The following is an 11,199-nucleotide window of genomic DNA, read 5'->3' as shown; positions in this document are numbered from 1 at the left end:
TCACGGATTCGGGGTAAAAGGGGTGACAAGGTCCATTCGGGGTCCGCCACGACCTTAGGTCTCCGTCGATGGTTACTCCAAATCGAGTGATAAAGTCCATTCCCAGGACGACCTCATACCCCAATGACTCGCTTGCGCGGAGGGGGAGGTTATGGATTTCGTCATCGATCTGGATCGCGACGGTGACTTCTCCGAGGATTCTCTCTGTCACGTTGTTGGCTAGGATCATACAGGCTTGGGAGGGGGTCAGGTGAGATTCAAATAGTCGAGCGATTCTGGGACCTGCATAAGAATGGGTTGCGCCTGTATCTAGGAGGGCTTGGAAGAGGTATTTCCCGTGTTGCACGGGGAGGAAAATGCGATTATCGCCTGGGTAGGGTTCTGTACGGGACTCTGCCGAGGGGGGTTTCGTTGGGGTGGGGATAGGGGCGGTTGGAAGGAATGTTGGTGTATGTCCCACACGGGATCCGGGATGGTGGATCGGTGGTTTCGGGGAGGTTGCGTCGACCCTTACCGCCGACCTCCGCGTGCGTTTCCCGACAAGCAATTCGGGCACTCCGGTGCGATTACGTCGAACGTTCCGCACCGGAAGCAGAATTTCCTCCTCGGCCGTTGGCAAGAGCCAAACCAGTGTCCCGCTTGGCCACAGTTCCAACATTGGCCGGGGGGAGAGGATTGGTCTGGTGGAGCTACGTTGCGAGGAGGTGGTTGTCGGGGACCGGAAGTCGCTTGGGCATAGGAAGTAGGGCGGTTGGGGGTCGCTGTTTGTGTGGATGTGGGGATTTGATATCCGGCTGGAGGTGGGACCATGGGAAGGGACATCAAGCTGGGGATTTCTGTAATCGTATGGGGAGGAGGAGGTGTGGGGGGACGATATGGGGCGGAAGATCGGGGTATATTGGAATCCTGAGAAAGATAAGGATTTCCTCGGGACGGCTGTGGCGCGGTAGGGGGGACCCGTGGCCCAGGGAGCGGCCGTCGGGTTCTTGGGGGTGTGTTGGGAGGGGTTGTAGGTCTAGGAGGAGAATTGCGAGGTTTAGGACGGTTCGAGGATGGCGGGACGGTCTCTGCCGCCGCCGCCAGCTTGGATTTATTACCTTTCGGTGGTACGTACCCGCATTCAGGGATAAGTGACGTTTCCGCTGGTGGTGGTTCCCGATAGTCGCGAGTGTGCCTCTGGGCCTCGTCTACCCATGCACCTAGTTTAAGAAGGTCTCGGAAGGATTGGGGAGGGTGAAAATCGACGACGTATTTGTATCGGGGGTGAAGGTTTCGTTTCGCGATGGCCAGTCGCTCGCACTCGGGAATGAGAGGTTCGGCGCGAGCAAACATCATTTGTAATTTCCGTAAGTACTCCGCCAGGGTTTCTTGTCCTCCCTGGGTACGCGTGATTATGTCCCACCATAACCGGTCCTGATAGTTTGTCGGCACGAATTGGAGGCGGAAATCTTCCAGAAACTCCTCGTAGGTCGTCCAACACCCGGCTTGCCCGCGCGCCCAAACCCGCGCGGAACCCGTGAGGACGAAAGGGATTACCCTCAACATCTCGTCCTCCGTGATCCCATTCCCGCTTGCATACTCCGCCAGGGTTTCGAGGAACCCCTCTCCGTCCTCCCCGGGATCGCCCGCGAAGGAGATCCGCCACTTCCGGAAAAGCTCGGAAGCGCGACAATCTCCCGCCCCTCGCCGGGGACCCCGGGACTCGCTGGCTGAGGGGTGGAAGGGGTTCGTGCGGGATAGGGAGGTTTGGACGCGCGGTGGGGGTGGCAATGACGGGCAAGGGAGAGGGAGTGGGCCAGGCGGGTAGTTTGATGGGTTCGGCAGGGAGTAAGTGAAATTTCGAGTGTCTTGGCTCGGGGCTGGAATATGGTTAGACCACCGGGACGAGTGGGGAATTGGAGGCTCAGGGACACGGAAGGGGATGCGGGTGCTACTCAAGGAGGGTGGGATAACTCCTTGGTCATGACGATATGCATGGGAAGAATCTGAAGAGCGGGAGAAGGGATCATGGGACGGGAATTGGGGAGATTGTATTGCGGGAGGATTATCAAAAGGGTTGTTTTGGGGGTTGGAGGGGATTTGAGGTGCAAGGTTCGAGCGTCCTTCGACCGGCGCCGGCGCGAACGCTACCCGGTCGATTACAGTTGGTCTAGAGGCCGATTACAGTTGGTCGTTATTCGGGGACTGGTCAAGGTCGATCAGCAGAGTCTGTGCCGGGATCGGATGGGAGATGGAGGTGATAGTGGTGGTAGTGGTCGCCGGGGTGGCCGTGGAGGCCATTGTGGCGGGATTGGGGATATAGGAGGTGTGCGGTAATTCGGGGAAAGAATCGGGGGAGATTCCAAAGGTGGGTGGATCGGTTCCCTCGCCAGGTTCGTCACCTGGGTCTGGAGGGGAATCCGGGGAAGGTTCGGGAGGAGGATCGTCGGCGGAGGGGGCTACCCACGCCGAGGAAAGGGTGAACGGGAGACTCTCACCTGCAGTGTCGTTCGTCATGTCCCAGGGCGCAGCGTCCGGGCCATGGACACGACGGACCTCCGCCCTTAAATAGCGGTCGCGAAGGTCGTCCAGAGTACCATACAAATTTAAATGCGCGTGGTCCATCAATCTTGTTAATTCTATAATTTGTAAATCGCCGATATGCGCCCGCATCTGGCGGGCCTCGGCCGAATCCATACTCGCGGTTTCGGTAATACTTTCCGCGGAGTGACGATAATATCAAAAAAACGGGGGAGAAAAAACCCAAAAAAAAGTTTAAGGATCCTGAAAGAAAAGAGGGAATGCGATGGGAAGAAAACAAGCAATTCAATACAACAGTTCCCGGCTTTATTGCAAAATCGGGAAAACCCAGTATGCGATGGTCGATAATCAATAAAAAAAAAGGGGGGACTGAAAAAAAAGGAAAATCCAAAATCGATAGCGGCTCGATAGAGTGCTCACGGTCGGCAAAGGCACGACCGGGCCCTCGATATCGGCAAACCGCGAGCAATAACTTTTGAATTTGGGAGGGCACACAAAGAAATATATTTTCGGCACAGATAATAATTCAGTTTCACTAATGTCAATAATAGGACGGTTAGGTCGAAAACGGCGCACGTGTCGGTTACGGAGTTTATTGTTCTCTAGGACGTTCGAAGATCCGATTTCAAACACCACGCCGCGTTCGACCGTCGAAACTTGAAAAAAAACGGCAACAAGAGGCTCTCGGCAACGGTTACCTTCTGCGTCGTAATTTCGGGAATGTTCGGTCTTTAACGGCGGAATCACAAAAATTTTCTCAAACGCGAGAGTTTATGAACTTTTTATTATTTTATTATTTTCCCGGCCCCACGTTGGGCGCCAAATTTGTGACCCTTTTCGGGGGTTCACTCTATACCAGACTCTCTTCGCAGACTTTACTTTACAACTCTCTCTCTCTCACAAACGTTGGGCGCCAGCCACTCGCTGTGGCGATTAAGATCAAAAAAAGGGAAAGGGGGGTGATTGTGGGTGTCTTACAGGGGATGGGTCTCGGGGCACTTACGTCCGTACAATACTTCGCGGGGGAGTACGCAAGGAGGACTAGTGTGGGAAAGGAAATCTCTAGGGTCGGAACAGGGGTTCGCAGGAAAGTTCGTCTACGTTACGCGAATGAGAAAAACTTTGTGGTTGGAAAACCAAAAGGGGGACTCGTCTCTACGTCGAACAATGCGCGGGCGGAGAAAATTACGATAAGGGACTCACCCCGAATCTCCTCGCACTCTCTCGCTTGATCGCTTTCTCAAAATTTTGATACTCTCGCTCTCGGTACTCTCTAACGCGTAGCCTCAGGCTCAATTGACCCGCTGCTGCGACGACGAAACCGTCGCGGGATGGTTTTGGGGAGGGGATGGGACTAGGAAGGGGGCCTCTTCCGGCAACGGGATAGATCGATTATCGATCTTCGATACACCGGCGCTCGGGGTCGATGGGGCTGGCGGATATCCCGCGATGACGGGTGGGTTGAGGTCTTCGGGCTCGGCGACAGATGGCTCCGGGTGGACGTTTTGCATCCGTTGGGCAGCTTCGTCTATTTCTTCGAAGTCCCATGTTGCTCCGTTTCCTTGGAGGAAGGGTTAGGGGTCTGTCGCCGGCCTCGTAGCTCCTTCTGCGGGTATTCCTTGTAGGTCTTCCGTCGCCTCCATCGGCCCGCCACCGGTGAGCAGGGGAAAAGGGTTAGATGAGGGAAGGGTTACGGGTGGTTTTGAGGTGGAGGTGTAAAGTGGGAAAAGCGCAGCGATTGTAACGGGGGGGCACGGGTGTCACCACGTTACAAGATATAATTTCACAAATTACACAAATAATAATTCGCTTTTCGCAGTGCGGCAAGTCTGGCAAAAGGGGGTATCTATAATGTCCCGGTTTTGCCTCAATTGTGATTTCAGAGATTATAAAATTTATTAATACAGAAATATAGAAATTTTCAAACATCTCAAATTACACAGATTCAGAGAGCTAACGCTGAGTATCCCACCGCTGCCACCAAAATTTTGTTACGTTGCGCGTGCGACGGCGCAACGTAAAAAGGAAAATATAATTTGTAGGATTTAGGGTGGTTAAATTTCAATTAATTGGTTGGAATTCAACCCACAATACCTACTTTCCTATTTCAGCGCGATGGTTGGTATCGCTGCCACCAGTCTTGAGCGTGCTAACGCTCTCGGCAAATTAAAAGACGAAAGACAAAATTGATAAGATGTTAAGAAGTTATAATTATTAGCCTTTCGTTGGGTTCGTTCAACGCTTGGTCCCGTACGGGTCCCTCCTTGAATCTGTATGAGTTGGTAGGCGTGTTTGGCTGAAATGTGTGAGGTGTTACGTCGCGAGCGAGATACGGCGCGCGACGTACAAAAATGAAAAAAAAATTAATTTTGAAAAAATTAATTAATGATGGTTAATACGCGGTTGAGAACGGTATTAGCGCTGCCACCAGTTCCAATCGCTCGTGACGATGTTGGATCACTCACGATTAGAACAATAAAAGAGTTGTTAAATGAGTTAATAGATTAATTGAGAGATTAATCGGGTTCGTCAATGCTCTAGTCCCATACGGGCCCCTCGTATGAATTTGTGTTTAGATGGTAGGCGTGAAAATGAAGGAAAGGAAGTGTTTTGAAACGCAAATGAATTAAAACTGATTAGGTGTAACAAAAATATAATTTCAGAAAAATAAACGTGACATTAAAAGTGGTTGGTTAACAGAAAATACGAGCTGTTTGAAATACAAGAGAAAATAAATATATTATAAAGAAAGATATGAATTATATGAAAATGAAGCTATTGATTATTGGTTAATTAAAGTTTGATTAATGATTCGATGATTCGAGCAACGATGTTCGGCGAAGAATTAATGCGCGGAAAAGAAAGAAAGAACGGTCCCAGAGGGTAAATTACCAGAGCCACGGTTTTGTGGGGCCGTCTTCTTTGCGTGTGGAATTTATTTAATAATAATAATTAAACTTTCGATACCTTGAGTCTCTATACTGAACGGCACGATCTAGAGGGAAATTTTCCAGAATACGCGGTTTCGTAGATCGCCCGTTTTGCCTCACTACGTCCAGATTCGTCGTATTGGATAAAAATGAAATGGACAACTTACCAAGATCGATGTATAATAATATATGATAAGACTTTGTTTTGATTGCTTAGTCGCTGGTGTTGTCTAGAAATCTGAAAGTCAAAGAAGAGGTGAGAAAACTGCCACTTGCACTACGCGTTCGCGATCGGCCTTTATTACGGTATTACGGGACGATTAATTACGAGACGAATACAAAAGGATTTCAAAATCGACGCGACGCGGAAAAAGAAAGAAAAATAATTATTAATTTATTCGGACGGTTTAAAAACGAAAGAGAAAAGATAGATCATTGAAAAGTGTGAAATGAATTTAACGTATCCGTATGAGTCCTTGTCACAAAACCGCGAACCGAAACACTCTCGACACTCTGCCTTGGTGAGGACTTGCCGAGCAATCTAATTACGCGATTTTACTAACAACTCTATCTCTACGCGAACACGGGCTCCCCGTCATGCACCTTGCGATTTTTCGACGAAGAGTGATTTGCCTCAGTCAAGCGATCGTGTCTCAGGGTTCGACCCGCGATCAAGGGCCCAAAGTGGGGACATCATTTGGCAAATCAGGGTACGTGTCGGAGGGGAAATCCCGCGCGTATTGGGCTAGTTGGCCGCTCTTCCTAGTTCTCTCATCCCTTCTTGACTTTTCTTTCTACCTTCGTCTAAGGTTGTCCATTTCTTTCTACCCCTCTAACGCTACACTGGTTTCATGCGTCGCAATTCTAAAGTTTCTGGAATATTCGAAATCTATTACGACTTAATTTATTCGAATTTGCTAATCAAAGAGGCTTTTATCAATGACATTTCCGGTATCGAAAGAGGTCTTCGTTTTATTACAGATATTTGATTTACTGTTTTGAATGATCATTAATTGAATAAAGTTAATTATTATTCATTCGTTAATTCACTCTGCGCTTATAAGTTATTAACGTTCTTATTCGTATTTCAACGATTTACGTATATTCGAAACGTTCTACGTTTAACGTTTAACGACGATGTTTATTGTCTCGATCGACCTTTGTCTCGAACATTCGTGAACAATCTCGAACTACAGCGGTTGTCACGCAAACCCTTGCATTCCAATATCATTCAAACAGTTTCATTTCGTTCAATTCCAATCACTTTCGTTCTTAATCGCATTCATTCTTTGGTGGAAGGACAGGCTGACGCATACTTTGCAGGTACGAGAGGTACCTCGCTAAATGAATAGAAGAAAATTCTTCTTTATGTTGCACGGTTAAGTTGGGAAATTTCCAAGTGCGTCGCACTGCTTAACCGCGCGGCGAAGGATGTTTATGATACTTCTCCCTAAACGGTTTCGACTTTCGAAGTTTTTGTCGCTGCGTAGTTTCGACTAGACAATCATCCCAAGGAAAGATCGACTCGTATTATTTGAAAGAACTAAATATAGCCTCCTTTGTGTGCTTCGCCTGGGATTATCTCCAAGTGCTTCGCACTGGCGAGGTACACAAATTTGGTATATTGATGGTTACTATTGAAACTAGTAAAAGAAAAGGAAAAGGAGAATTATAATTTTAATCTCAAACTCCTTTCTTGTGTTCTCCGTGAGGAATCACTTCCAAGTGCACACGCACCCGACGGAAGAACACAAGATCGGAGGAGCGCGAACAGGTAAACGAGGAAGAAAGAAAATAAGAAAGGCCCTTGCTTGCGCCCCTCACGTGGATAGTTTCCAAGTGCAGCGCACCCGATGAGGAACGCAAGGTCGGTGTAACGTCCCAGAGCACCGGAATTCGTCGTTTCGAATTTCCCGGGGTTGTAATTCCCGGTTACACGTTTGTGCCGTTGCTTGCGACGTTGATTCGCGGCAGGGGAGTCGAGTTTTGTTAGGATGTGATGGTTCGGAAACTTGTCCAATGCGTTTTTTAAAACAACTGTTTATTTATACAAATTATGTATGTGCGTTTAAGATGATCGAGAGCTAGCTTCACAGCACGAAGTGCTTCTGACCGTGTTTTTTCGAGAAGTGTCTACGGGGTGAAAATCGGCTGTATTTATACTATGGGTTGTATCGAGAGTGGGGGGTGAAAAATGCATTGGAATTGGAAGTATGGTTAGTGACCGTGACCATTCCTTGCTGGCCCACGTGGTGGTCATCGGAGCGGGGTGGTTGGGTTATAACACTAGCATCGGTACTTGGGACCGAACAGTCGGGTTTATGAAAATGAACCCGGACGTAACAGAGGTGTGTTTGAAATAAATTTGAAACTGTTTAACTAAATGAAACTGGTTTAATCGTGAATGAAAAATCAGATAATTGGTAACTGTGAAATGTCAAAATTGAAAGTTTAATAATTTAGAAATTTCGTTAATATAGAAAATACCAGTTTGCAAAAATATGAACAAATGTAAAGATGCTTAAAATTAATTAACAAAATATGATTGTATAAAGCGCTCTAATATCACAACTGAAACCGACGAGTATATTACCGGGCGCGTGAATATGATTATCACAATTCCGCCTTCCAAATTTAACTATAAAATCGGCGGTTTTCGCCCGTGGTACACCTCAGCCTGAGAAATTCTCGTACCTCTCGAAAGAGCTGGACTAAGGCGCCCTTTTGATGACGGGAAAAGAAATTGGAATTTCGAGATGTAATAAACAAAAAAATTAATACTGAAATCAGTTGATACCTGGTACGGTGGAACGATCTGACCTGAGTCACTCTCGTAACCCCGAAGGGCTGGACCAGATCGCCCGTTTTGCCAATTGATAAACGTCGTGATCGAAAAATGTAATTGAAACGACTTACCGTTATGCTGTACAATAAAATACAAGATAACTCGCTTGCTAAATTCGCTTTGTGTTCGCTCGATGATCTGGAACACCAAAGAAACGGTAAGATGTCGATTAATGCACTTGTCGCGGCGGAAACAGATTATTACGGACGAGTATGTCGACGAAAGACAAACGAATATCGAATTACGAATTACGATTAATTACGGAAACAATCAATATATAATTTACGCGGAATGAAGTTAATACGAGAACTACGCGAGCAAACGATTTAAAATCAGAAAGAAAAGATAGAATTTTAGGTAGAAGGAAGATTTAACGTGCGCGTCTGTGAGTCCTTATACAGAATTCCGATTATTTTAACTACCACGGCACTCTGCCTCGCTCAGCGGAGGACTTTACCGCAGAGAGAATATCGCGAACTTCCAAATAACTCTGTCTCTCGGACACACGGGCTCCCGATCACGTATTGTACGCGTCTACTAAGTTGAGACTCGAGGTGTGAAACGCTCTGCCTACTCCCCACCTCGAACCCTCGTCTAGCCCCCGCACGTGGCACAGCTTGACGTAACTTGACATAGTCGTAGCATTTTGACACTTGTTAGGCGGTTGTAATAAAATTTATGTATTGCCACGAAAAATATCCATACTTCTTTATAATAGAACATGATATATACCCGAAGAAATGAAAGCATTGTGTTGTTATATAGGTTTTGACATGTAATTATGCGATTTAAAAATATAAATCTGAAGTAATTGAAATTTGAAATAATTGTGACTTGTAATGTATTTTCCTGCGTACCCCAACAATTTTCAGGTATGTTTACTGATCTAAGGTAGTAACGAACACGTGATTGCCAGATTCGAACATCTGATGGCTACGAAGGAGTTTTATTGGGGGAGTAATAATGTGCAGGTAAAGGAAGATTTGGTAGTATGAAGTCAATTTTACTGTATTGGGAAGAACAAATTTCTTTCCAAGCAGTTTTCCCAGAGCGTTCCTAGTGTCCACATCGTACGATTTTTCAAAGTGTTTCTAGATATTTAATTTCTTTTTTTGGTTTTTTCTATTTTTTCTATTTTTTTCGAATATTTATAGTATTTAGTGTTAGTTTTTATTTTACCGTTTATTTTCTATTTTTATATAGTATTTTGTGTGTTTTTTAGAGTATAATTTTCATTTATTTTCTATTTTTATATAGTATTTTGTGTGTTTTTTTACTATATAGTTTTTTATTATATTATTAGTCATTAGAAATTTAATAAATAAAATCATTATGGAAAGTCGTAAGAAAGGACAAACAGTGCGAAGCGAGGCCCGGAAAGTAATTAAGAGAATCGCCGAGAAGTGTGACGAAGAGGCTCGCAATTACAAATTGAGTTGTCGCATTGAACAATCAGCAAAAAGGGTGTGTCATTACACGGGTGTATCACGTGCGACTTTGTACCGAATTAAAGGTGAAACCTCATCATCCTCATCATCAACAATGGGACCAGAAAACAAAAGGCTTCGCACTGTGGGGACGTTTCATTGCACTGACGGTGAAAAACTGATGATTCGCAATATTATCCACGACTTGTATACAAGGAAGATAATTCCGACAACCCCGAAGCTGCTGACCGCTATACGGGAACAGCTTGACTTCCCATGGAAAGTTCGAACGTTACAGCGACTAATGCACAAAATGGGATATAGGTGGAAAAAATCCACTAGCATTAGAAAAATCTTGGTGGAAAAACCAAATATCGTTGCCTGGCGCGACAAGTATTTAACCGCCATAGATTCATATAGAAAGCAAGGAAGAAATATAATATATTTGGATGAAACGTGGGTGGACAACACATTGTCATTCAGTAAATGCTGGCAGAGTAATGAAGAAATGGGAATACTGAAAAACAATAGCTCTTCCCACCGATACATAATTGTACACGCCGGTGGGGAAGAAGGATTTGTCAACGGTGCTGCTTTAATATTTAAAGCGCGAAGTACGACGGGAGACTACCACGGGCAAATGAATGCCCTTAATTTTGAAAAATGGATCAATGAAAAATTGTTGCCAAATATCCCCCTCCATTCAATAATTGTAATGGACAATGCCCCATACCACACGGTACAGATCAACAAACCACCAACTGCATATGGGAAAAAATCAGATATGATAAAGTGGTTAGGAGAAAACAATATCCAGCATGCAGCCACCATGAAGAAATATCAACTGGTGGAATTGATACAACAAAATAAAAGTCTGGACAAAACATATAAGGTGGACGAATTATTCAAAAGGCATGGACATAATGTCCTTATATTGCCACCGTATATGTGCGAATTAAATCCTATTGAATTGGCGTGGGCGAAAGTAAAAAGGATTATTCGAGAAAACAATACGTCAACACTCACAGCAATCGAATTAACAAATTTGACCGAAAAAGCAATTAATGACGTATCAACAGAGGACTGGGTAGGATTTTGTAAACACGTTCAGAAAATTGAAAAGCAATACGTCGAAAGAGACAACGCTATGGAAAGTATAATGGAGGAAATTGTGGATACACGTCCAATGAACGCTACCAGTTGCACTGATAGCAGTGATAGCGATACAAATAGCAGCAGCAGCAGCAGCAGCAGCAGCAATGTTCAAGATTAATAAGGTAAAATAATTTAAAAATTAGTTCGTTCCGTATTGAATAAAGTATTTGCATTTATGCAAGATAAAATATATAATTACAATGTATTCATATACAGCAAGGGAAAGCAAGAGGAACAGCAAGAGGAACGGCAAGAGCAGTAACAATTAATAACAACAAAATTGTGGAAGACTTATAAAGTAAGAAAATGTGAGTTATTTCAT

At 45.2% G+C, this 11,199-nt stretch overlaps 1 protein-coding gene across 1 annotated transcript; it reads left to right on the top strand.

Annotated features, from left to right (window-relative positions):
- Window positions 1–10,035: 10,035 nt before the first annotated feature.
- LOC143305551 (uncharacterized protein C21orf140 homolog) lies at window positions 10,036–10,995 on the top strand. The gene has a single exon (XM_076689588.1). It carries the CDS (start codon window positions 10,036–10,038, stop codon window positions 10,993–10,995), a length of 960 nt encoding a protein of 319 aa, XP_076545703.1.
- The last annotated feature ends 204 nt before the right edge of the window (window positions 10,996–11,199 follow it).

Source organism: Osmia lignaria, chromosome 8 (assembly GCF_051020975.1).
Source record: "Osmia lignaria lignaria isolate PbOS001 chromosome 8, iyOsmLign1, whole genome shotgun sequence".
NCBI lineage: Eukaryota > Metazoa > Arthropoda > Insecta > Hymenoptera > Megachilidae > Osmia > Osmia lignaria.
The sequence above is the reverse complement of the archived record's forward strand: the minus strand, read 5'-3'. Positions and strand labels throughout refer to the sequence as shown.